Genomic DNA, 27,491 nt, shown 5'->3' with positions numbered 1-27,491 from the left:
TAGTACTGTGGCTTGAGAAAAAAAAATTAGGGCAGCACCCAAGCCCTGAGATTGAGCCCTAAAATCTCTCTCTCTCTCTCTCTCTCTCTCACACACACACACACACACACACACAAACACACATTTACTTCATTGAATCATTACTATTCGTCTCTCCAACGTGGCCTTCCACACTCATAATGTAACCTCAGTGTCATCTTGAATCCTAGCCAAGTGATGCTTCCAGCAGTGTCATTTCAGACAGATAAAAACTCATGTTATCTCATACATCTCAACATATAACATATGACTCAGACCTAAACTAGTTAACTATCACTTCAGAGAGAGGATTCAAGGTTAAGGAATTAGAATGGCACTGCAAAGATACTGCTTACTTTGCTCTCAGCACGTACTCTGTTCTTCACTTTATGGTACTTTGTTGAAATAGGCATATGATTTTTGTCATTCTTTTTGAGTTTTAAATTATATTTTTATTATCTTTAAACAATTGTACAAAGGCATTACCATTCAATAAATCAATGCATCTTGATTGATGTCTGCTTTTCATTGTTTTCTCCTTCCCTCCAAACCCATCATCTCCCCTCCATTTTCCTAGATTCATAGGATATGCACTGAAGGTTGTGACTACATTCTCTGTCCCTGATTTTTGTCTAATTCTTTGATTAGAAGCATTTTTCTTTTCATAAATAATACCAATGAAGTCAGAAGAAATCTTAGAGTTCACATAGCTTAATTTTCCACGGGATTTAGACATTCTCTTCATAACATACCTGTTCTGACAGGTGTTTTTTTTTTTTAATGTTTGTGGAGATGACTTTTATGATCAGCTATCCAGATACATCATATGGGGGAGGGGGTCCAATCAACCCTTATCACCTTTCTGATAAGAAAAGTGCCTCTTTCAACTAAGAGTCATCAGGATGAGGACATTGATGTTTAAAAGAGATTTCCCTGAAAGCACACTCCAGGAATGGGCCCTACAATCATAAATTCAGTTTGAAAGAGCTTGGACTAAACTCCTGTGGGACAAGCAGGCTTACATGGACAAGATGGGCTTGAACCTAAGTCCATATAAGCAGAATGAGATATGACTCTGACAAGCACAAAGATACAAGTTGATAATAATGGTGACCAGTAAGATTTACTAAGTATTACAGACACATCTTACAAGGAAGCCAAGCCCTGTATGTTTTATGTTTACTAACCATTATTTCTCACAATAATCTCATGAAAGCTTTGACTTCATTTTATAATTAAGCACGTGTGGGCTGGGAATATGGCCTAGTGGTAGAGTGCTTGCCTTGTATTAAGCACATGTGGGCACACATATGCATACAGTAACTAACCCAAACAGCTAGAAAGAGCTAAGATTTGAACTTAGGGGATTTGGCTTCAGAACCTGGATCTTTAGCTGCCACACTTTACTAACTATAATTGAGAGAATGTCTATCAAGTGTCTGGCCAGTGTTGTTTAGTCTTTTTTGTTTTGTTTTCTTTCTTATCTTCTTTTGGTAGCACTGGTACTCAGGGCTGGCCTCAAATCCCTGAATTCAAGCAATCATTGTGCTTTAGCCTCTGAGTAGCTACAACTACAGGTAGGCACCACTGTGAGTTACATATATGTAGAAAGTTTCATGGTACCAGAAAGTATTAATAAACCATCTGTTGATATTGAATATAAATTATGCTAAATACTAATGTAATCAGCTCATTTTCCAGAAAAATGAAAACATACTTAATTTAGGGAAAGGTTCTTTGGATCCAATATTTAGTTACTTTTTAGTTCAGAGAACATTGATCAATCAAAATAATCTCTACATCTGTTTCAAAATGATGTTGGGGATAATTTACAAGCTTTTTTTTTTTAAAGAAATGAATTTGCAAAGCAAATAAAAACTTTAAATTTTTCAATAGTAACTTAGTGTTTATTAACTGCATTTTCAATAATTCTTTATCAAATATTGTGTGTGAGACCTTTGCTCTTATGAGGCTTATATACTAGGGTGGAGGGAGGAAAATGTAAAAAATGGGACATTTTAGATGGGGGTAAGTGCTAAGAAGAAAAAGCAGAGAACGGGGATGGGGAGGAGAGGATGTGGGGATTTATATAGGGTGACCAACGAAGACATTATGTTATACATGTTCTTTAAGAGTTTAAGACTAGGGCTGGGGATATAGCCTAGTGGCAAGAGTGCCTGCCTCGGATACACGAGGCCCTAGGTTCGATTCCCCAGCACCACATATAAAGAAAACGGCCAGAAGCGGCGCTGTGGCTCAAGTGGCAGAGTGCTAGCCTTGAGCGGGAAGAAGCCAGGGACAGTGCTCAGGCTCAGGGCCCAGGACTGGCCAAAAAACAAAAAAGAGTTTAAGACTAAAAACCGGGCACTCATGCCTGTAATCCTAGCGACTCTGGAGGCTGAGATCTGAGGATTGTGGTTTCCTGCCTAGGCAGGAAAGTCTGTAAGACTCTTATCTCCAGTTAACCAGCAAAATATTGGAAGTGGAGCTGTGGCTCAAGTGGTTTGAGCATTAGTCTTGATTTAAAAAAAAAAAAAAAAAAGCTCAGGGACAATGCCCAGGTCCTGAGTTCAAGCCCCGGTACTGGCCAAAAAAAAAAAAAAAAGAGTTTAAGACTTAAAACCATTTTGCCTGGACTGAGAGGTGGCATATTGCCGTGCAAGATCAAAATGGTAATGCAAGAGACAAACTACAGGTGTTGGCCCAAGGGTAAGACTGGAAGACAGGATCTGTCCTGGCTCTCAAACTCCAGCCTCCACATCCAAGTCAGCGTGGTGGAGAAGTTCCACTTGCCCAAAGCAGGCTTCTGAGGAAATCTCTGGGCTTCGAAATGTTCGCTGACGTTTTTCCTCGGCGGAGGCAGCAGGAGATCAGATTCCTGCCTAACGCGCCGCCGGGCTGGGGGCGCGAGGCCGCACTCGTCCCTCTCCACCTGGCCAAGCTTCCGGTGGCAGTGAGATGGTGACAGCCTCCCAGTCTCCTCAGATCCGTTTCGTTCGACCCCTCATTCCCAGTCCGGAGCTGCCCCACCAGTGGGCCGCCCTCCCGATCCCGACTCCAAGGATTCCTCCCCTCATCCAGCCCGGGAGAAAAGCACCCAGCCGAATCTACCTACCCGGAGCCCCGGGACAGTTACGCCCGCCTCGCCCTCCCGGCAGCTCTGCGATTGGCTCCCGCGCCGGGCCAAGGCGCTCTCTGATTGGCTGATGAGGCATCACCGCAAGAGACGTAGCGCTCCCTGGGCGGGGCCTGACATCGAGTGACGGGTTGGCCTCACGGAGCGCGTGGAGGACGACCCCAGGTGTCCGCGCCGGTCAGCGAGAAGACCGGGTGGTAGGCCCCGGGGAGAGTGGGAGTGGGGTGCCGGCAGAGCCTCGGGCTCCAGGCTTGAGGGTCCAGCGTCGGGCAGGAGGGCAGGGGCACGAGGCGGCGACGGGGAGCCCGGTGACATGGCGCTGCCAGACGACGAGGAGGGGGCGGCGGTGCCACCTGGCCACCGACTCTCCAAAGGGTACCTCCCGATCCCGCGGGTCGCCCCGGCCGGCGAGGCGAGCGCCGAGGGGCCGGGCGGGCCCCAGGCCGCCTGCCTGCTCCGGAATGGGGGTCCTCAGGACAGCTCGGTCTTGGAAGCCCTGAGCGGGCCACCGGTGCGACTGGCCCCGGAGGAGGAGACCCGGACGCGGCTTCTGCCCGCGGGCGCCGAGGAGGAGGCGGCCCCGGGGGACTCGGAAGCGCAGCCGCCGCGGACGGCGCTCTCCGCGCGGCGCTTCGCCGTGCTGATCATCTTCAGCCTGTACTCGCTGGTGAACGCCTTCCAGTGGATCCAGTACAGCATCATCAGCAACGTGTTCGTGGACTTCTACGGCGTCACCCAGCTGCACATCGACTGGCTGTCCATGGTGTACATGCTGGCCTACGTGCCTCTCATCTTCCCGGCCACCTGGCTGCTGGACACCAGGGGTCTGCGGTTCACCGCCCTGCTGGGCTCTGGTCTGAACTCTCTGGGTGCCTGGGTCAAGTGCTGCAGTGTCCAACCTCATCTCTTCTGGGTCACCATGTTGGGCCAGGGCCTGTGCTCTGTAGCACAGGTGTTTATCCTGGGCTTACCCTCCCGCATCGCCTCTGTGTGGTTTGGGCCCAAGGAGGTGTCCACAGCCTGTGCCACCGCCGTGCTGGGCAATCAGGTAAGGACTGGGGTTAGAGTAAGGGGAATCAATGTCCGATCGTCAAGAACAGGAAAAGCCGTGGGCCATGTGAGCTAGACTCACAAATGGGCCTGGTAGGCCTTTTGTCTATAAAAGAAGGACTGGAGACGATGGTATGATAAAAGCCAGTCTTAAAGACACTTGAGTTTCTTTGCAAGGACAGAACTTTCAAACTTTCAAAACCATTTTGAAGTGGCCACCTTGGTTTGGTTGTCTTTTCTTTGAAAATTACCCATAAATAACTGTATTGGCCCATAGATGGGTAACATCATAGAAAACTTAGCAATGCACTAACCAAACACACTTGCATGGTTATTAATTTTGTCACCAATGTATCCTTTGCAAAAGGAAAGTGTGTTGGAGTCTGGGAAATTTGTTTCTGTATCGAAACAACTCTTCTTTAAATTTACCTATTAGTAATCAACAACATGGACATGTACCAAATGACTGCTAAATATTCTATTGATAAAGATTTCACAGCATTGCTCAATCCAATTACTGACTTTGGAACAATAAAACAAAGCAAGATTACTGATTACGAAATAATCTGTGGCTTAATTTGCTAAGCCTCCATTGAGAAATGACCTTGCTTTTCGAAAATACCACCATAAATTCAAATGCCACGTGTGTGTTTCAAATTGTAGATCAGTTCTCTGTCGTACTTTAAGTTCTGCATGAAGTCCTATGACATTTTATGTAAATGTACTGAGTTGTTCATTCGTTTGAGAGGAATCTAGTTAAAACTTGTACACCAAAAACTTCATTTGTTTCACTGTAGCTATAGAGCAAAAGAATGTTTCTTTCTCCCCCCCCCCTTTTTTTTGTTTTAATAGTGCGGCTAGTGGGAATTGAACTCAGGGTCTTGCCTTCTTGCTAGGCTTACTTCTTGATTGCCTTCTTGTTTGCTTACTCCCCCTCCCCCACCCAAGGCAGGCACTCTAGCATTTGAGCCACACCTCCACTTCCTAGAATACTTTCTTCAAGTCTCACCTGTGTCATTGCATCATGAACACAGTAAGATTTACCTAGAAAACTTGGAAGGAGTATTTCACATTTGTAAAATTATATTCAGGATTAACATTTCATTGGGCATGACAAGAATATTATCAACTCCATACCTATACACCATCAATTTTATGGATTGTAAATGGAAACAATTACTCATAGGCAGACTTGCCTTTAACAGCAGTCTTCTGGGTTTTCTTCCTATATTCTCCTTTGGTGTACTCATCCTTTTCTTGGTTCCATTAGCTATACAGTTTGCTCATTACTCCCAAGTATGTGTTTCCAGCCTAGTTTAAGGAGAGATCACTCATAATATTCAGAAATATTGAGCATTCACAGACAGCCTGGCAACATGCCAAGTGCTGTCCATGCATTGTGTCGTTTAATTTAATGCCACAAGGTAGGTACTAGGAGTCTCCTTATTTGATAGATAGGGAAATTTAGACGAAGGAAATTACTTTCCAAAGGTCATGTAGCTAATGAGCAGTGACTCTCACTGAAGTTTGTCTAGCTCCGGAGTGATAGCTTTTAACTTCAAATCTGTACTGCAGGTTCTTAACCAGGAAGAATCTTAAAATATAGAGTACATCATATCATTGCTGTGCTTGGAACTTGCCAGTGAGTTCATGAAGTACTTAAAATGTAAATTCCTAACTCTGAATTAATTACAAAACTTTACTAGCATATCTTCTTTGATTTTCTAATGACACTAAGCTGGACTTGCTTACTGGCCCTGGCAGACATTCATTCTGTCTAGAACAATGTTGAACACATGATTGTATCATCAATGTCATTCAGCTTACTGTTTACATTTGTTTTGAATAGCCAGTGGCATTTCTTGAATCTATGAAAAGTTGCACAGTCGTTCACTTATTACATCATTAAAATCTATTTCTGGGGGCTGGGAATGTGACTTAGCAGTAGAATGCTTGCCTAGCATGCATGAAGCCCTGGGTTCAATTCCTCAGCACCGCATAAACAGAAAAAAAAAGGAAGTGGCACTGTGACTCAAGAAGTAGAGTGCTAGCCTTTAGCAAAAAGAAGCCAGGGATATATATATTTCTACATATAGTTTTCATTACAGTCTTAAGTTTACTGTTTTTGTATTTATATTTCATTGTTGCCTTTTACTCATTTCTTTTTTCACTGTTGGATAAGTTTCATTACAACAGGCACCTGTTTTCAATATGCATCGTTGTCTCACCTGTACTTACTTACAATGCCTGACATGTTGTAAGCTCTTCATAAACAGGCTTCATCAGACTCATCTAGATACTGGCCAGGTGCTTGTTTACATTTATCTCTGCAGAGAGCCCATCACTCAAAATTAACCTTGTCTTCTAGCTCATTTCTCTTCATCTCTGTTGTTAAGAGACTTAACTTGGGCCACTCCCAGCACCGTCCTATAGCATGCTAATTGGTCTCCATCTGCAGCCGTGGCTCTCTTCCTCTGTCCTCTACAATCATCTACTTTGGCCTTTTTGATATGAAAATGTGTTCAGATCACTACTTTGCTCCTTGCAGTGGCTTCCGCTGCCCTTAAGATAAAACTCACACTTTCTAATGACTTGTGAGACCTTTCAGATCTGTCCCTTTGCCAACTCTTTGTCTTCGTTAGATCCACTGCCTGCCCCTACCTCTGCACACACACACACACACACACACACACACACACACACACATATTCTTTTTTGGCTCGCAGCTAGACTTCATACTGACAGTTTCTCCTAAGGTCATGTTCTCTCTGTGGCCTTTGTACATAATGTCCTGTGGTTTAGAGCACTTCTCCTTCTCTTGGTTAACTCTGAGTTCTTTTTCAGTACTCTACTCCTCCACAAAGCCTGCTTGTATCCCAACATTATGCAAAGTGCTACTACAAAATGCTCTCCTACCTTGGGGACCATGTGTCCCTATTGACCTGGGCTAGTCTGGATATACACCTGTTATTTGCATAATTACTACTGGATTCCACTCAGAACAGTGCTCTGGCTTACATGATGAAGGACGTGATCTTTCCTGTCTTAGAACTCTACATCTCCATCGCAATATTGTGCTACAATGCTCTCTTATAATTTCCTTATTTCTTAACTTTGTCTTGTGATTATTCAGTCTTGTATTCTTAATTGAAATGGAACTCATATAACATAAAAGTAACAGTTTTATATTGTTCACTTCAATGGTGTTTCATTTATTTACAGTACTATGCAATTGCTGTCTCTATGGGGATCCAAAACATTTTTATCTACTCATGAAGTCCCAATACCCAATAAGTGAGCACTAAGTTATAGCACCCCCATTACCCTCTTCCTCATCTGGTAATTACTAGCCTGCTTTCTCTCTACATGGACTTACCTATGCTGGGGATATGGCCTAGTGGCAAGAGCACTTGCCTCGTATACTTGAAGCCCTGGGTTCGATTCCCCAGCACCACATATACAGAAAATGGCCAGAAGTGGCGCTGTGACTCAAGTGGCAGAGTGCTAGCCTTGAGCAAGAAGAAGCCAGGGACAGTGCTCAGGCCCTGAGTCCAAGACCCAGGACTGGCAAAAAAAAAAAAAAAAAAAAAAGGGCTGGGGATATGGCCTAGTGGCAAGAGTGCTTGCCGCGTTGTAGAAATGGAGTTATATTTTGACCTTTTGTTTCTGGCTTCTTTCAGAGCTTACCCATGTTTAGTACTATATCAGTGCTTCATGCTTTTTTGTAGCTGAATACTGTTTGATTGTGTGAATGAATATATCACATTTTTAATAACATATGAGCTCTTGCTGCATTTGAATATTATAAATGAGGATGCTATGAATATTCATGTATGGTTTTTTTTAATGTGTATTGTCCCGTTTTTGGAGTAGGAGCAGAATTGTTGGGTCATGTGGCAATTTATGTTACTTTTCTTCAGGGCTTGGGCACTGTCCCTGGGCTTTTTTTTTTTTTTTTTGCTTAAGGCTAGCACTCTACTACTTTAAGCCACAGTGCCACTTCTGGTGGTTTTTCTGGTTTTTCTGGTGGTTAATTGGAGATAAGAGTCTCATGGACTTTCCTGCCAGAGCTGACTTTGAACTGGGATCCTCTGTTTTTTTGCTTTTTTAATTTATTCATTTGCTTCAACTTTTTGAGACAGAGTCTCAGAAATGGAGACTGTGGGAGCCCAGCCCAGCCTCCAACTCGGAATCCTCCTGTCTCAACCTACCAAGTACTGGAATTAGCAACAAACATATAAGAACATAGTTTTTAGGGTTTATACTGCATCTTTAGGTTCCATGAATGCCAGTATTTACTTTGTTTTCCTCCTCTAATGATAATAGCTGTTAATAGGACTCTCTATCTTACAGCTTGGAACTGCAGTTGGCTTTTTGTTACCACCTGTTCTAGTGCCCAACACACAGAACAACACGGATCTCCTGGCTAGTAACATCAGCACCATGTTTTATGGGACATCAGCAGTTGCCACACTTTTATTTATTTTAACAGCAATTGGTAAGTTCATTATTTCTCCTAAAGCTTAGATAAATTCATGAAGGAAGATACGAGAATAACTAACCCTGAAATTTTTTTTCACTGATAATATCTCAATTGCTCTTTGCTAGTTTCATTCTTGCTATGCATGTCCTGCTCAGATAATAAATGCTACAACCCTAGGGATATGTTATGGTCCACTACATGTATTTAAATACTGGAAGGAGTTTGAAGACTAATCCATCTCATTTATTTCCTTACTAACTTTACTTCCTGGTGAATCTTGGTTTCAACCATACTCCCTATCTCCTCTCCTCATATTTGTCTACACAGTCTACATCTTACATGTACCTAGTCAGGGGTAAGTCCTTGTCATGCTCTGAAACAACACAGATAAAAATCTCATCTTTTTTAAATGATAAATCCTCCCAAGGAGCCCCAATTAAAATTAACTTGCTCTGAAAAATGTTGACCCATGAGTTATTCTGGGCAGCAGCCAGCTGTTCAGCAGAATTTCAAACTGCGGCCACTATCTGCTTGTTAGGCCACTCCAGCAAGGCACGACTGCCACCCTTCGCCACTGAGTCCTCTCATCCTGGGCCTGTCTCTTGAAGCAGTCAAAGTCAGCTGCAAGCAGCCACCAGCACTTTGGAAGAAGCTTTGGGAAGGTCTGCTTTTTAAAGTTTATTTTTTTAATGGGAATCAGTTTTGATTTCAGAAGGAAGATAGATAAAGGCATCTATCAGTAATATACCATTAACATAACTCAGGCACTTAGTGTGTCACAAAATGCATTTAAAGACGAAAGGCACCATAAAATTTAAAGGCCATCATGATCTTGTAATCAGTTAACATTTACAAATAAGTGCATTGTAGTGGGAGGTTTTAGATTTATATATTAACTTTTCTAAAGGTTATGATAGTAATGACAAATTCATATTTTATGATCTCCAGATGTGAAGTCCTCAGTTTTCAGAGAAATGTGTACTGAAGATCCTAGAGTGTTTCAATAGAGACTGCCTGGGTAGATGAACTGCAGGATCCAGGTATAGGAAGCTCAGCCCACATACTTAATTTCCCTTCAGATGATGAACAAAATGTTCTCTTGGTAGCATATGAAGTATTCCATCATGTCCAGTCTGTGGGTTGGTTCTTATGCTTTAAATTAGTTAGGCAGGCACACCTTTGCAGGGTGCAGACATTTGTAAAAGGACAATTTTCCTTGTACTGCTTTAGCAATTTAACAAAACTGTAAAGAAATTGGTGTGGTGGTGGTGGTATGGGAGAATCTTTTTAAATCTACTTTTCTGGTAGCCATATTTTTTAGACAAAATAAGAAGTATTGTTTATGTATATTTTGCATAAATTGACTTGCCATCGGCAATAGAGGTCTTTCTTAAGTATAAAATCCTCTTTGCTTTAATTGCTTATAGGTCATCACATAAATTTCAGGTTTTTAAAAAAAATATTGTCTCCAAAGAGACAATCCATTGTTATATATAAGATATCTATTTGTGTGAAATTGTATGTAATATGTATGTGCATGCAATTTTAACCTGCTACAAATAGACAATTTTATATGTTGAAGGAAGGGGACAAAATAATAGGTATGGCCATTAACATATATTCCTGTGTTGTTGAAGAAGTTAAAAGACTGAGCTATTTATATACTTAATTAGTTATGTATTCATGACTTACTGGTAGAAAGTTAAAATAGAACTAAGTAGAAGGAATGAAAGAAAGACTTAATTTCAAGTCTGCAATGGTAACTTGCAATCTTAATCAGATGATACCACACAGTATAAAAATAAAATAGTAGAGTTATGATATAAAACTGTTATGTTGAAAATTGTGACACTTAAATGGAAAAATCTTTTTGTTTCCCTCATACCCAGATATTTGCTATGGAGGAAAATTTCTATTATTTATAAAATTCTTACTTTAAGCTTCTTACATACTAAGAGATTATCCTGCTTCCCTCTAAATTCTACCCATAATAATTGTGAAACCCAGCCAGATTTTTGTAAGATAATTTAGTTAAGCTAAAGTTTTAAGTGGTATAATATTCTGAACTTGTATTCAATAGGCTACCTAAACTATTATCTTGAAGGTTCATGTCAGGTAACTCTATTCCTCTTTCATGGAGTTTATATACAACCCATCGAGCACTCCTAGGAATGAATCCTAGCTGTGTGCCATATTTCCCAGAATGCCTCATTCTCAAGTAGCCTCTCACTCAGGGTTGTTATATACGCTGACATGACTATAGAGACATGATTCACTGGATCTCATTTAATCCTTAGAGCCCCTTGAGGAAGTTCCAGTTATTACTCCTGTTTTGTAAGAAAACTGGGCCTCCAACCTGAAATATATTTAATTTTCCAAGGTTGCTGTTGGTAAACACCTAAGGTCAGCTTTGAGCCTGAACAGTGTTAGAACTCCATTTATAAAATGTTATATGTTTAAATAGATCATTTAATATTTAAGTAGATCATTTAATATTTACTTGCCATTCTTTTGTTTTACTTCAATACCTTGTGTTTAAAGGGTAATGTTCTTAAGATACAACTCCACTTCTGGCTTTTTGGTACCTTATTGGAAATGGGAGTCTCAGGAGTTTCCTGCCAGTCTGGCTTCAAACCATGATTCTCAGATCTCAGCCTCTTGAGTAGCTAGGATTACAAGCATGACTTACTGGCACCTGGCATAATTCCCATTTTATGGATGAGGGAACTAAAGCCAATACATAGGAATTGATTTTCTTAAAGTCATATAGGTACATGTGGCAGAGCCAGAACTCACACCTATGTTTGTCTTAGAAGGTAACGTGAGCTAAGCACACCCGCTCATGCCTATAAGCCTAACTGTTCTGAGGATGGAGTTTTGAAGGATCATAGTGCTAGGACAGTACAGGCAAAACACTTGGGAGATCCCACCTCAACCAATAAAAGGTGAATGTGGTAGTATAAATAGAAGAATATCAGTTCAGGCCAGCCTGGGCATACATTTGAGAACCTCTTCAAAAAATAAGCGAAAAGGAGTGAAGGATATGGCTCAAGTGGTAGAGTGCATGCCTGGCAAGCACAAAGCCCTGAGTTTAAGCCAGATACCACCCCTCTCCAAAAAAAAAAAAAATCTAATTCCTATTTGAATCATGCATGGACAAATAATAAAGCCCAAAGATAAAAGTACAAGTGTCACTAACAGCAGTAGGATTGTTATTTACACAGTGTAGGAGAAATAGTTGGAATATGGTAGCTAATAATCTGTGGCTACATTGTAGATATGCCTAATGCAGGCATGGACAAAAGCAATTTCAGTAGTCAAAGTTTTGGTGGGGGAGAGTAGGAGACCATTGTTTTACAGCTTCAAAGGAGAAAGGAAAAGCCGCCTTTCATCTTGTAAAAATAGCAACCGTGAGTAAACAAGGTCATAGACCAGTGGCTTTTTTTCCATTTTTTCTTCGTGTAGACTCAAGTCTGACTGCACTGTAGTATGTATCTGGTGAGTACAGCTTCATTTTGCCAAATTTGGCCATCTGAAACTTGAAGATGATACTTGCACTCAGAAAGTAAAGCTAATGGAATTTAAAGACTAGTACAGATTATTTTGCTTTTTGTATGAAATTAAGAAAGAAATTTAAGATACACTAAATACCTTGACCACCTTGAAATCAGAGCTTTACAGTCAAGCTTTGTTTTAGTACTGTGAGAATTCTGTATTACCCACATCAATAAAAAGAGATCCATCCTGTCTAACTAGGAGTGTGCCAGGAGACTTTCAGGAAAAGACTAGCTATCTTAACAGTGCAAGAAGCCAGGTAAAAGGAAGAAGACTATAGCTACATAAACCATTTATGTCTTTTAATTCTCCAGTTTAAGGTTACTAAATATGAAATGCTTTGGAATTATATCTCTGTAAAAATAGATGTATGTCTTAGTTATATTGTAATAAATGTTTTGGCTAACAAAAAACTTTATTTTTAGCAGCAATTAGGGGAGTTAGAGAATAACAATTACTTTGTGGAAGTTATAAGGGTTATTCCTTTCCCAGTGATTCTAAAACCTGGCTGCTATGTTGATGGCATTGGTGGGAGTTGTATATTTAATACAGATTCTCATGAAGGTTATTGAACCTTGAGCAGAATCTCAAAACCTGTATTATTTTTAAACTCCCAAATGATTCCAGCTGACAGCCAGATTTAGCTGTCCAACAACAACAAAAGAATATTAGCTTCTTTTCTTGGAAGAAATTGTCATGAAAGGAAGGAAAGGAAAGGAAGAAAAGGAAAAACAGGAATTAAAAATTGCCACAAAAAAGGGAGAAACAGAGGAAAGGAGAGAAAATAAGGAAAGAGAAGTAGGAATTATTTTACAATTATTTTAGTATTAGCTTTCTGAAACCATTTACTTTTTTTCTTTTTAAATTTACCTTGTTTGATTAACTCTGTGGTCATGAAGTTGGAAATTGATATGTCTTTAATAATTAGTGACAACTAAAATTAGTGATAGTGGATACCTGGCTATGGGAAAAACTTCTGGTGACACCTATGAAGATCACTGAGTGCAAGCATCTTGGGCTTAATTATTTATTGTAATTAAAAGTTTTGAGTGAGTGAGTTTGAAGTTTTGAGCCCTACAAAGATTAAATTTTAATTGGGTGTGGTGATGCACACCTATAATCGCAGATCCTCCAGAGATGAAGGGGTAAGGGATATAAGTTTGAAGTCAGTGATATTCAATCTTGAAAACAAAATACAAAGGATCTAGGTAGGAGTATGGCTTAAGTGGAGGCCCTGATTTCAATTCTCAGTATCACAGGAAAGCCAAACAAGACCTCGATCTTAGTTTCTGACACACAGAATTTTGGTATTTCAACTCTTCTATCAGTCCATCATGGCTAGCCATGTTAGCCAGCATTCTGTCATGGTAACAAAAGACTTGAGATAATTAATTTATAAAGAGAAAAGGGGTTTTGGTTCACAGTTTGGGAGGTTCTAGTCCATGACTGGGCAGACCACTTGCATTTAGCCCCTGGTGGGCATGCTGGCTGGCAGCAGAGGGGAGGATATGCAGAGCACTGCCGACTTTAGGAATCAAGAAGCAACAGAGAAGAGGGAAGGCTTTGTCTCCCACCATCCCTTCATAATCTAAGGACCTCCCAACATGGAATCTCACCTCCGAAAGCTTCCACTCTGGGGAGCCTTTATCACGTGGACCTGTCCCCACTTGCTGTTATACTTCCACCTGTGGACCACATGGACACTTAAACCAGAGCACCAACTCCATAGAAATGTTGCCCCAGCTAAGTGTTGTGGGAAGTTGGTGAACCCTTCCCTGTCCAGCAAAACAGGAGGTCCCTAATCTGGCTGAGATTGCTATGACATCTCTAACTACAAGTGGTGCTGGAACTTAGAACATGGAGCACCATACATACAGACCATACATACACACTCTCAAGCTTAGCTCTACTCCTAGATTTTCCACATGCAGCTCAAGTGAGTCAGCAAGAAAGACCAAGCCTTGCTCCTAAAATCCACCTGGACTCTCCTGGTCCCACGGGTGTAATTGAATCAGATGAACTTTATATCACACTTTAGAAGAAAAGTAACTGGCTCAGGACAGTCCTGTACACATCCAGTAGTATATTAGCTTGCTATCTCTGACATTTAACTCAAATTTCAAATTGAACTGAATTTAAAATTAGAATCTTATGGTAACAAGTTTTACTCTCTCCCTGCACCAGAACATGGAGTGAACCAAGGGCCTTGCATATGCTTGGCAAGCACTCTTACTTCAGCCACACCTCCAGCTTTGTAAAGTTTGATCTTGATTGCTAAGCATGCAATAAATAATCAGTAGAGAAGGTGGCAGCACATTTCTCATGGGTTTGGAGCCTAGTTATGTGACCCTGCCACACCTCTTGAGTTTTAATGAGTTTCAGAGGCTGAAATGATAATGCCAAACTGTTCTTCACTTAGAAAGCAATGGAAATGAAAAACCACACCATAAGCTACTTTCATTCTCTCTTTAAGCTTAAACTGAATTTCTGTCTGCTCACTAAGAAAGATCCACGTAATTAGTTATTATATGTGACAATAAGTTGCACATACATTATTCATATATAATCTTTTTTCACGTATGTTCCCAGCATTCAAAGAAAAACCTCCATATCCACCAAGTCAGGCTCAAGCAGCTCTTCAGGACAGTCCTCCTGCAGAGTATTCCTACCTGAAGTCAATAAGAAACCTGCTCAAGAACATTCCTTTTGTCCTTCTGTTGATCACCTATGGTAAGTGGTTTGCTTGTATTTTCTTTGCTTGGGTTTTTTTTTTAAGGCCAACAAATATTTATTTCACAAAGAGAAAAAAGCAAGAAGAAATAGAAAGGGGAAAAGGAGCCAGGTGCTGGTGGCTCAGGCCTGTAATCCTAGCTCCTCAGGAGGCTGAGACCTGAGGATCACAGTTTGAAGCCAACCCAGACATGAAAGTCTGTGGAAGATTCTTAATCAAAAGCCAGAAGTAGTGCTGTGGCTAAAGTGGTAGAGTGCTACCTTTGAGCAAAAGGAGCCCAGGGACAGTGTCCAGGTCCAGAGTTCAAGCCCCAATATGGGCCCCCCCCCCAAAAAAAAAGAGAAATTTACATTTTGAACTAAAAGCAAAAAAGCCAAGATGAACGTTCTTACTATTATTTTTATTATTTTCATGGTACTAAAGTTATGTGTTTGAAAATAAAAGAAAAAACTACATCTCGAATAGAGAAGTGCTGCCTTTTTTGGTGAGTTCCTGGTGAGTGGAACAGCTACTATGCAATATAGTTATGATCATGCAGGAAGTTCTGTCAATACTTCCTTTCACCTTGTGCAAACTGGCATCTACTTTGACTACAGCATCAAAACTAGATCTTTAGTTTTCTACTTGGGAGGCAAATATTGGAGGATTATATGATTAGAGGCCATGTATAATATATGAGATTAAGCAAACATCGGAAAAGAGCAATACAAGAGAAATTCCATGGCCAGTGTTTGCTGAAGGCCTGCAGGATGCAGCCCTGCAAGAGACAAGTCACAGGCTGCAAATGTCAGGGAGAGCACCCCCAGAGAGTGGGGGCTGGATTGACATGGGTAGGAAAGGGAAGGGGAAGTAACATTTTCAAGGGTCAGAAGTGGTGCTTCCTCTGCGTACTGTATCTTCTAGGCAATGTTTATGTTTAACTTTTTAAGTATGTGTGTGTGTGTGTGTGTGTACACACTAGGGCTTGACTAAGAGCCTCATACTCTCACTGAGAGTTTCTTTTGTGCAAGAGGGGGGTGCTCTACCACTTGAGTCACACCTCCTTTTCCAATTTGATGGTTCATTGGAGATAAGACTCACAGACTTTCTTGTCTGGGCTGGCTTTGAACTCAGTCCTCAGGGCTCAGCTTCTTGAGTAACTAGGATTACAGGCTTGAGAATTAAGTATTGTTTAGAATTTACAATAGGCTTTTTTACTTATTTATTTCACACACTGAAAACTTTTAAGATAAAAGGATTATTTCTTTTTATCTTTAATTTTCTTTTTCTTTTTCTTTTTCTTTTTTTGTCAGTCATAGGGCTTGAACTCAAGGATAGTGCTCTGTCACTTTGAGCCACAGCACCACCTCCTGTTTTCTGGTGGTTATTTGGAGATAAGAGTCTCAAAGACTTTCCTGCACAGGCTGGCTTTGAACTGTGATCCTCAGATCTCAGCCTCCTGAGACCCTAGGTTTATAAGCAAAAGCTACTAACACCCAGATCTAGATTATCTCTATTTTATAAATGAAGAGATTTATATAAAGAGTTTTTAAAGTTTTCAATGTTTTTATTTATACATGAAGGTAACACAAAATTCAAAAGGCTACTAAGACTATACAATCCAAAGTTAGTCTCAGCTAGAGATCTGAAGATTGAGGTTCAAAGTTGGCCTGGGCAGGAAAGTCTATGAGACCCTTATCGCCAATTAAACAACAAAGAAAGCTGGAACTGGAGCTGTGGCTCCAGTGGTAGAGTACTAAGCTTGAGCAAAGAAGCTCAGGGACAGCACCCAAGTCCTGAAAACCAAGCCTTAGGACTGGCACCAAAAAAAAAGTGTCACCCCCCAGGTCACTAGTTCTCTTCAGAGCTAACTATAACTTCTGTGACTTATTTTATCAAGTTGCTCTGCCTTGATTAAGCATCAGAAGTCTGACATTGGTGATTCACACCTGTAATCTTAGCTCCTCAGGAGGCTGAGATCTAAAGATTACAGTTCAGTACCAGCCTAAGCAGACAAATCTGACAGACTCTTATCTCCAATTAACCTGCAGAAAGCAGGACTGGAGGTGTAGCTCAAATAGTAGAATACTAGCCATGACTGGAAAAAGCTAAGCAAGCATATAAGGCCCTGAGTTGAAGCTCTAGAACCAGCACTTTAAAGAAAAAGCTGTCATGGTGGATGGAGACTTTTGCATCATATGACCCTATCTCAAACACCCCTGCCCTCCAAAAAAAGATCCTTTTTATAATAGCAACCAAAATTACAAGAATTTTGTAATAATTTGGAATAATTCTATCAAAAGATACCTGTAGATAAAATTATAAAATATTAAAAGGCATAAAAGGAGAACCAATTAATTTTTCTTTTGTTGGGTGTGGGGCTTGAACTCAGGGCTGGGTACTGTCCCTGAGCTCTTTTGTTCAAGGTTAGTTGAGCCACAGCTCCACTTCTGGTTTTTGAGTGGTTAATTGGAGATAAAAAATAAAATCTCATGGGGACTTTTTGCCAAGGCTGGCTTTGAACTGTGATCCTAAAATCTCAGCTCCTGAGTAGCTAGGATTACAGGCATGAGCCACTGGCACCTGGCAACCCAATCAATTTAAGTGGAGGAAATAGACCATGTTGCTGAAAGACTCAGGATCAAAATGATGCCAGTTAATGCTGCAGGACCACTACATTGACAGATTGCAGTGGGAGATTGGATTGTTGAAAAAGGCAGACACAGAGGCTGGTTATAAGAAAATGGAGTTAGGAAACCCTACAGAGAGTCCAACAGTGATCCCCATCACAGGTGGAAAGTTGGAAAGTATCTTTTACCAGTGAGAGGCAGAGTTAGGGATCAGTGTTTGAGTGAGGGTGACATTGCTGATCCATTGGATGAGCATGTCCCCCACGCTCACCCCCACCCCATGTACTTTATACACAAGATTGGAGTGGTCTGGCACATAGGACAGTCTGGGATCAGGAGTAGCACTCCTAGGTCAGGTGTTCAGATTGTATGGATAGTATCCACAACTCAAGAGCCAAATGGAAGGTAAGTTTTTTCTGAGGTTGAACTATTTTGGGGCGGGGGAAATGATTCTTAACTCTCTCACCTATTAATCATGAGAACATTATTAATCTTTTCCAATGGCAGTGCCCCGTGATCTAATCACCTTGTTTTACACCCCACCTTGAGATAGTGAACGAACCTTTGGGGAATAGACTCAAACCATTCTCATGTTGTTGAATTCATTAGTCCACATTCTTTTTTTTTTTTTAAACAGTTTTGGATATTGTCACCTAACAGTCATCTTACATTTTCACAAATGTCATGTAGTATTCCATATCACTTCATGAACTGGTAAATGATACATTTGTCATTTCTTTCCTTATTATTATAGGTATCATGACTGGAGCATTTTATTCAGTTTCAACATTGTTAAATCAAATTATATTGGTCTACTATAAGGTAAGCTTCTGCTTTTATCATTGCATGGTTGGCCAAGACTTTTTTTTCTCTCTTTAGTAATGTAATCCCTATTGGTATGGTTGTAAGCCTTCCAACTTAGATAGATGATGGGCATATTTCACTATGCGAGCTATGAAGACGGGGTCTTGAGAACTTTTCTTTTCTAGCTGTTCTTGAACTATGATTCTTCAACTCTCAGCTTCCCACATAGCTAGGATTAGAGGCATGAGCCACTGGTGCCTGGCTCTTCATGTATCTTTTTACCTGACCCCTCAACTCTCTCCAATGTACTAACCCTTCCTATTGTATGCTTAATTGTTTCTTTTTTTTTTTTTTTTTGCCAGTCCTGGGGCTTGAAACTCAGGGCCTGGGCACTGTCCCTGAGCTTCTTTTGCTCCAGGCTAGCATTCTACCACTGGAACCACAGCACCACTTCTGGCTTTATCTGTGTATGTGCTACTAAGGAATCAAACCCAGGGCTCATGTGTGCTAGGCAAGCACTCTACCACTAAGCTACATTCCCAGCCCCGTATGCTTAATTCTATCTGATTATTTCCATTTACTATATAGAGGTGTGGGAATGTGAAGAATCTACTTGAATTGGAAGCACTGATTCATTTCCTCTGCAAATTGTCTTCAGGAAGAAGTGTATGCTGGAAGGATTGGGCTAACACTGGTAGTAGCTGGTATGGTGGGCTCTATTTTATGTGGCTTATGGCTGGATTACACCAAAACATATAAGTAAGTGAGAGTATATACATCATGTCTAACCAAATGGATTTTGATTAAACTTCACTTCATATTTTAAGGGATTTAAAAAGTGTTCATTACTGTATGACTTAGGTTCTTTTTTTATGTTTGTTATTGGCAGGATTGGAATTTTAACTCAGAGTCTCACCTCACACCATATCCCTTACCCTAAGACTTACATTCGTAAAACCTGTAGGTTATCTTCCCTTAGAAAATGTTTCAATAGCCTATGTATTTAATTTTACTAGTCATGCTTATTTCCAGTTTATCTTCCATATCTTATGAGAGGCTTCTTCCCTTCTAACTATACATCTACAATCATATTCATTTGTGCATGATTCTGGGTGTTTGTAGAGTTAGTAGTCAGTCCCTAAGGAAGAAAGGGCGGGGGGAAAGCAAGGAAGGAAGGAAGGGAGGGAGGAGAGGAGATGGAAGGGGAAGGAAGGGGGAGGGGAGGGGAAGAGAGGAGAGGAGGAGAGAGATATGGGGAAAGGGAAAGGGAAGGAAAGAGAGAGAGAGAAAGAGAGAGGAGAGAAGGGAGGGAGGAAGAAAGAATGCAAAGAAAGAAAGAAAGTAAAATGAAAGAAAAGAAGGCATAAAGGAAGGAACTACTTCTTTAGAAGGGGATATTTATCTAAAAGAGAACCATTTCTGAGAAGCATGTGACCTGACAGACTTGTTCTTTTTTCATGTTGTGGACTTAAAAACAAACAAAACGTTGTTCTTTCCCATGAAAACATCCTTGTTGAGTGGAAGGATTTTTTTTTTTTTAGTAAAACCATTTTGGCTAGCATGTCCCCTAAACCACAGCACTGCTTATCTAGAGGAAACTGCATAATGCACACTCGTTCAGTTGTCTGGACAACATGAAGACACAGCGAGTGATACCCACTGGGAGAACAGGAAGGGTGTGAAGAGAGTAGCTTTTGCTGGAGGCCTTAAACATAACGGGCACATTTCTTCTTCCTTCTTTTCTTTCTTTCTTGCTTGCTTTCCTTTATTTTTTTTTAAAAGTCAGTCATGGGGCTTGAACTCTGGGCCTGGGCACTGTCCCTAAGCGCTTTTGCTCAAGGCTAGCAATCTACCACTCTACAGCTCCTCTGGTTTTATGGCGGTTAACTGGAGATAAGAGTCTCACAAACTTTCCTGCCCAGCCTGGCTTTGAACTGCGATCCTCAGATACTCAGCCTCCTGAGTAGCTAGAGTTACAGGCATTGAGCCACCAGCACCCAGCAGGTCCATTTCTTAATAGGCTGAAATATCCCTTATCTGTTTGGGAAAATGAAGGAGAGGAATCCTGTGACTAAATGAATGGAATGATATAAGTGAATGAATGAAATATGGACCCATGTCATAAACACCTTTCAAGGCCCAAGATGCATTTATATTATTATTCTATAGTCTCCCAAAAGTATCTGCAATCCTGAAACTCTCCAAGACAGAGCTCCAGAATTTAAGACAATACTCGCTGTGGTTTTGTTATTATAAAATATTGTTTAGAGTGAAAACTCTTCAATTTGTTGATGAAAGGATTAAATGTCTTAGTAGTCTGTGGATCACTATATATTTAAGAATGTCACTAGGCATAGGGATGTGTCATCTGTAGCCCTGTAGGCTTTTCTTCTGTAGGCAGCTGCCATTCATTCACCCAGATCTTGCTGGGGGAATCCCTCTGGGCAAAGATTGCAGTATGTAATCTCCTGCCCTTTAGACACTCATGGTCTAAATGGGGCAAGAAAGGCACTCACCTATGAAAATTGACATGAAAATGAAGCACACAAAAGTGGATGTCATAAAGGCGAGCTATGCAGGTGAAGATGATAAAGGAGTTTGGAAGAGAGTCTCTTGTATGCTGGAGTGGTCAGGGAAGGCATTTAGAAGAGGCAGAATTGGATCTGGATCTTAAATTGATGCGTGCCTTCTATTCACAAGTAATGAGTATCCCTTCCTGCATTGAATAGGGTGTGAGTTTAACTGCTACCAGGTGTTGAATCTTAAATTTAATTTATTTTTAATATTTACTTGTTTATGCCACACTAGTGCTTAAACTCAGGGCCTTGCATTTCCTAGGCAGGTCCTCCAACCACTTCAGTCACATTCCTAGCTCTTTTTTGCTTTAGCTATTTTTCAAGTAGGGTCCTATAGTTTTTGCTTGGGACCAACCTTAAATTGTGATCCTTTTACCTATGACTTAGCACATAGCTGGGATGGCAAGTACACTACCCAGCTTGTTGACTCAAGTAGAATCTTCCTAATATTGTTCCCAAGCTGGCAATCTCTGACTTCTGAGTAGCTGGGTTTGAAGTCCATGCTTTAGTGGATACATTTTCCACAACAACAAAAAAATGCATTTTGAAAAAGAATTATTATTACATAGAGTAATGGCTAGCCATATTATTATTTTTATATGTCTAAGAGAATCAGAACAAATGCTAAGAGTTTTATTGTTTTTGTTTTAGACAGACTACTCTGATAGTTTATACTTTATCTTTTATTGGAATGGTTGTATTTACTTTCACGTTGGACCTTGGATACATTGTCATTGTGTTTATTACTGGAGGAATACTTGGGTAAGTATTCTAGAGGAAATGATACCCTACCATGATAAGTTTCAAGTATTGTTTCACTGTCTTTTTTTTTAATTGATGTTCTTAAGTTCATCCAAAAGTTGTTGATATTTTAAACTCTAAAAGATCCGTTCTATACATTTAAATGTATAATCCCTCAGAACTCTAATGTAATAATTTGGGTATGCTCTTGGTGAAAAATAGATAAGCCTTATTTAGTCTAAGTAACTGTTTATAAAGACAATTGGCTTCGAAAACTAGAGCTAAACTTAGAAATTATTTTGCTTCCTAGTTCTTGTGACCTTCGGCTTGTTGGTCAGTAGCAATAGTTCTGTAGTTTCACATAGCAACTTCAAAATATTTCCTTATTTACTCATTGGAACAAGCCTGAGATCTGGAATAATTGCATCCTTGAGTTGTATTGTCTTCCTGATAAATCTGGCTGTAATTCTGGCTGTGTTCTAGTTTCTTCATGACTGGCTACCTGCCCTTGGGTTTTGAATTTGCTGTTGAAATCACTTACCCTGAGTCAGAGGGCACTTCGTCTGGTCTCCTTAATGCTGCCGCACAGGTGAGCCTCTGCTTTCTCCAAAGCCCAGAGGACCGTCCCATCAACGTGTCCAGTGACTAATGAGCTTGACTGTAATTTTGGTCTATAACAGTCCTACTTTTCAGTGATTGTTTCTAAAAGCCAAATTACATGAAGATAATTAGTTAAGAAGAGTTCTTGGGGTGGGTGGGGAATGTGTACTTGGTTTAATGAAGCAAGCATAATAAAAATTATTTCTCATTGTAGGTTTTTGGAATTTTGTTCACACTGGCTCAAGGAAAGCTCACAACTGATTATGATCCCATGAAAGGGAACATTTTCCTCTGTGTGTGGATGTTCTTAGGAATCATTCTAACAGGTCAGTGAGTGCATGTGTCTGGCAAAAATATCTATGTCATGTTGTCTTCATATTTAACTTTTCTGTGTATTGCTTCTTAATGGCTAGATAGTACTCAAGTGCTAAGGGTTCAAAGTGAAGTTAAAAGCAAGGCTTTGTTTGCTTCTCAGGATATGAATTTGTCAAGTCTTCGTGGAGGTTTCAAATTAGGAACACACACACACACACACACACACACACAACAACAACAACAACTAACGACAACCTTGTAAAGAGTATTGAAAACCTGAAGTTGGCCAGTCCTTGCCTTAAATTCTGATTCTGCTGTTCACTATGTACGTGAACAGCAGATAATATACAAGAACAGAACCAAGACAGTTGATTGCTGTGGCCTCCAGCTGCTCCCTGTTTCCACTTCAGGTGACGGGACAGGAAATGCCTGTAGACCTCACAGACCCTACACAGAGCTTGGAGACGTGCCTTCGCTCCCGTGGCTGTAATGCCAGAGTAGGAGCCAGTGCCATACACCCTCAGCCCTATGTCTAAACTGGTACATCTGGGCGCCATCTTGGAAATGGACCTACTGCTAGTGTCTCACCCTGGGATATGCTACCATCATTCTACCGCACTCCCATGTGTGCTACAGTACCACAAACCCTATGTCCACCATACCCAAACTCACACCCAGCCAGTACTTCAGCTCCCAGAAAACAGTCAGACTAGCTCAGAGGCAAGCCAGTGGTACCCCACACCCACATGTTCCTAAGTTTGGCCCAGCAGTGAAACAGATAGCAACTCCAACCACCAGAGAGCCTGCCATACAGCCACCAGCAGATACCACACCCCGCCTGCTGGCCAGGCAAGACTCCGAACTTAGTAAAACAATGCCATGCCACAACACAGTGGAAAGCCACTAACACTTGGCTGACACTAAGACTTGGCTGACAGGATTATAGCTGAAGAAATTACACAGATACTCCATTGCTGAGCCCACTCAGAATCAGAGCTGACCCAGCTGATATTCTTAATAGCCATACCAAAAAAAATGAAAAGTAGGAAGGGAAGGGAGGGGAGAGAAGGAAAGGAGAAGGGAAGGAAAGAAGAAAGGCAGGAGGAAGGGAGGGAGGGAGAAAGAGAAAGGGAAGGAGTGATGGTGGGAAGAAGAGCAGAGGGGGGCAGGAAGGGAGTTAGAGGGAGGGAGGGGAAGGAAGGAAGGACGGAAGGAAGGAAGGGAGGGAGGGAGAGAGGGAGGGAGAGAGGGAGGGAGAGAGGGAGGGAGGGAGGGAGAGAGGGAGGGAGGGAGGGAGGGAGAGAGGGAGGGAGAGAGAGGGAGGCAGGAAGGCAGGCAGGCAGGCAGGCAGGCTGGCTTCCTACATCTGGAAGTGAAAGGTCAGTAATTACTATTATGAAAACACATGAAAATGTAAGACTCACTGGTAGAGACACAAACGAAGAATAAAATCAGACCTAGTACCTATAGTAAACCACCAAGATTATCAGTATGTGAAGAAAGAGGAGCCAAGAATATATAAAGCAGCCAGAAAACAATGAGCCACTAAAAAGGGCTCAAAATACAGTAAAATTGATAGTCTAAAAAAGAAGAGAAAAATCAAAAACTACTCCTTTGAAACAACAAGAGGTAGAAAAAGAATGGAAGACAACAATTGGAAAGAACCAGAGCAACAAAAGGAAAACAGCAATAGATGTGGCAGGCATTGATTCAACTTCATCAGTAATCCTACATGCACCAGTTAGAAGACAGGCACAGAGCGGGTCAAAACACAGGACCGACTATGTTATCTATAACAAAGATAACTTTGCAGAGGAAAAGTAAATTGGTACAGAAAGATGTCTAATGAAGCACTAAACTAAGTTAGGACTTTCTACTTTGCTTTATGACTAATTCTATTACTAAACTATCTGCAAATACATCTTTGTGTGTGTGTGTGTGTGTGTGTGTGTGTGTGTGTGTGTGTGTGTGTGTGTGTGTGTGTTACTGTGGTTTGAACTGCGAGCTTCCTGCTTGCTGGGCAAGCACTCGCCAGTTGTTTTGTGTTGCCTCTTTTTTTTTTTTTTTTTTTGGCCAGTCCTGGGGCTTGAACTCAGGGCCTGAGCACTGTCTCTGGCTTTTTCCTGCTCAAGGCTAGCACTCCACCACTTGGGCCACAGCGCCACTTCTGGCTTTTGCTATATATGTGGTACTGAAGAATTGAACCCTGGGGCTTCATGTATGTGAGGCAAGCACTCTACCACTAGGCCATATTCCCAGCCCAATGCGTTGCTTCTTTTTAGATAGGGTCTTGCTTTTTGTCTGGGGACATCCATGGACCTTGATCTTCCTATTGAATGCTTTCCTCCATAGTGGGATGAAAACATGGGTCCCTGCCCAGCTCCTTCCATTAAGATGGAATCTTGCAAACTTTTTTTTAACCCAGTCTAGCTTGGAATTGGGATCCTGTTAAACTGAGCCTTGAGAGTAGCTGGGATGAGAGGGGCATGCCGCCACACTTAGCAGTAAGTTAAGAGGAGTGTCTTGCAAACTTTTTAGCCAGGCAGGCCTTGAAATGAGGTTTTCCCCATCTCAATCTCCCATATAGTTTGGATGACAGGCATGTACCACTGTGCCCAGCTCTGGATTGAGAAGGGGTGTCAAATTTTTTCCTAGGTTGGCCTCAAACCACTGTCCTCTGAAGCTTATTCTCCCAAGTAGCTAGGATTACAGGAGTAAGCCACCATGCTCTCTATATCTTGTATACATTTTTTGGTCAATCTATAGCTTTCACTACCACTTTAGCACCAGTAACATAGAAATCTCTTACCTCCAGACCTAGCCTGTTGTGTATTTCAGACCTGTATTGTATATTCAACCATATCATCTGACATGCATGTTCCACAGTCTCATAACTCTGCCTGTCCAGAACTGAGCTTATCATGTTTCTGTCACACCTATTCCTCATGTACTTCACTTTCAGTAACTAGGACTGCCACCCAGTAGATTGCCCAAGCGAGAAACCTCCAAAGCTACCCAATTTACCTTCTTCCCAGCCACCCATATGCATTCATGTTTATCATATCGCAGACCTTACTTCTTCCATTCTAAAATAACCTCCCAAACCTGCTCCTGAGAGCACCATTGTCACATTGCCATGTGTTCACACATTCAGACATTCCCTCTTTCTCAGCAGGACACCCTGTTAGGTGGGCTTCCTGCCTCAAGTCTTCTTACTGACTTTCATTGCCCATCTTGCTGTCCTTGGTGTGCAGGCCTGGTGGCGTCATTCCTCTGCACTGAGGCAGAGGCGCACGTGACATCATCTCCTGCAGCCTTCCTCTCGTTCTTGATTCTCCACTGATCACAAACTATTGCTGTATGCTCTGCCTTTCCTGAACTTTTTTTGCCAGGGCTCACCTGGAACCGCAGTCCTCCCAATCTCAGCCTCGCACATGGCTGGGATGACAGGTCTGTGCTTCTGTGTCCAGATTACTCGTGTCATTGTTCAGGCTGTCCTCAAACACAATCCTCCCCAGAGCAGTCTCCCAGGCAGCATCTCTCTCTGGCAGTCCTCTCTGGTTTCCTTTGGCTGACAGGCATTTCTTTCTCCCATGTTCTCCCTCACTCTGCTTTGGCCACATGTGCAGTGTCATGGTGGTCATCCAATGTTTACATATCAAGAATCTTTTGGAAAGAGTGTGCTTTTCTTCTCTGTAATATTGGTTCCTCACATCTCATATTTGTTCAGTAATGAATGACTTATTAATTAAGTTAAAGGCCTCAAGAGGGATTTATCCGGGTTACAAGGGGGTACAGGGTGTCACGATACTCCAGTGTGTTAATTTGATAACGTGCTCGCAAGCTGCCCCCAGTGACCTCGTTGTTCCTCCTCTGTTTCAGCATTGATCAGGTCTGATCTGAGAAGACACAATATAAATATAGGACTTACAAATGGTGAAATCAAAGCTGTAAGTACTGTTACTGTTAAAAATTATACTGTAGAGAAAAGGTATGTAGAGTATGAAGTCACTTTTATTTTGTCAGCTGTTTTTCTCTAAGTCAAATGTGATTTATTAAAATAGCCTGTGTGGCTAGGCGCCAGTGGCTCACACCTGTAAATCTAGGTACTCAGGAGGCTGAGGGCTGAGGATCACTGATACCAGCCTGAGAAGGAAAGTTTATGAGAGTTCTATTGCCAGTTAACCATCAAAGAACTGGAAATGGAGCTATATTTCAAGTGCTAGAAGCGCTAGCCTTGAGGTAAAAGGCTTAGGGACAGTGCTCAAAAACAAACTAGCATGCACTACATATGTTTTGTATTCTTTGTACAGGTGCCTGTTGATAGTCCTACGGATCAAAAACCCAAAGCCGTTGTATTAACCAAGCAGTCAGAATCGTCCATTTGAAGTGAGAGGCAAAGTTGCTGTCCCTCGGTAATTGGGATCCCGCCGGGCCATCTCTGGAGAGAGCCATGAGCTGTAAGGCTAGCTTCATAGGGGGCAGGGATGAGCACGTACTTGGAAATTATTGTATGAGCACTATAGGAAGTGTTTTGTTCATTTAAGCAATATTTTGCTTAGAATGCTTTTTCTGATGTCATGTTAACACTACTATATCTGGTATGACTCCATTTTATTCTGTATTTTGTACCTGTAAGGTCTTGGAGTTTTTTGTTGTTTTTTTTAAGACTTTTTTTCCTCTTTTCCTTCCTTCCTTGCTTGCTTGCTTCCTTCCTCCCTCCCTCTTTCCCTCCTTTCCTTTGCCCTTCCCCCTCTTCCTTCCTTCCCTCCCTCCCTCCCTCCCTCCCTTCCTTCCTTCCTTCCTTCCTTTCTTTTTCAGTAGAGAATGGAAACTTAGGAGACTTTCCAAGAGGATAATGTGGGGGTTAGTC

General features: G+C 41.4%; 1 protein-coding gene across 2 annotated transcripts; it reads left to right on the top strand.

The window, feature by feature from the left end:
• The first annotated feature begins 3,459 nt into the window (after positions 1 to 3,459).
• Flvcr1 (FLVCR heme transporter 1) lies at positions 3,460 to 27,031 on the top strand. Of its 2 annotated transcripts, XM_048357090.1 has the most exons (10): positions 3,460 to 4,202; positions 8,558 to 8,702; positions 14,832 to 14,972; positions 18,337 to 18,404; positions 19,045 to 19,145; positions 21,614 to 21,724; positions 22,187 to 22,292; positions 22,518 to 22,629; positions 26,501 to 26,568; positions 26,932 to 27,031. In XM_048357090.1, the coding sequence occupies exons 1-10, from the start codon at positions 3,468 to 3,470 to the stop codon at positions 27,004 to 27,006; spliced, it is 1,662 nt and encodes a 553-aa protein (XP_048213047.1). In that variant the 5' UTR covers positions 3,460 to 3,467; the 3' UTR covers positions 27,007 to 27,031. The 2 variants fall into 2 exon arrangements, with proteins under 2 accessions (XP_048213047.1, XP_048213048.1); XM_048357091.1 differs by lacking the exons at positions 14,832 to 14,972; positions 18,337 to 18,404; positions 19,045 to 19,145; ... (3 more) ...; positions 26,501 to 26,568; positions 26,932 to 27,031 and adding an exon at positions 9,226 to 9,894.
• The last annotated feature ends 460 nt before the right edge of the window (positions 27,032 to 27,491 follow it).

This window comes from Perognathus longimembris, chromosome 11 (genome assembly GCF_023159225.1).
Source record: "Perognathus longimembris pacificus isolate PPM17 chromosome 11, ASM2315922v1, whole genome shotgun sequence".
NCBI lineage: Eukaryota > Metazoa > Chordata > Mammalia > Rodentia > Heteromyidae > Perognathus > Perognathus longimembris.
This window is presented reverse-complemented; position numbering and strand designations above follow the sequence as displayed.

Coding starts and splice junctions, on each gene's coding strand:
- Flvcr1 (XM_048357090.1), top strand. CDS start 3,468: ATGGCGCTGCCAGACGACGAGGAGGGGGCGGCGGTGCCACCTGGCCAC. Junction 4,203..8,557: donor CCGCCGTGCTGGGCAATCAG/GTAAGGACTGGG, acceptor TCTATCTTACAG/CTTGGAACTGCAGTTGGCTT. Junction 19,146..21,613: donor GATTACACCAAAACATATAA/GTAAGTGAGAGT, acceptor TTTTTGTTTTAG/ACAGACTACTCTGATAGTTT.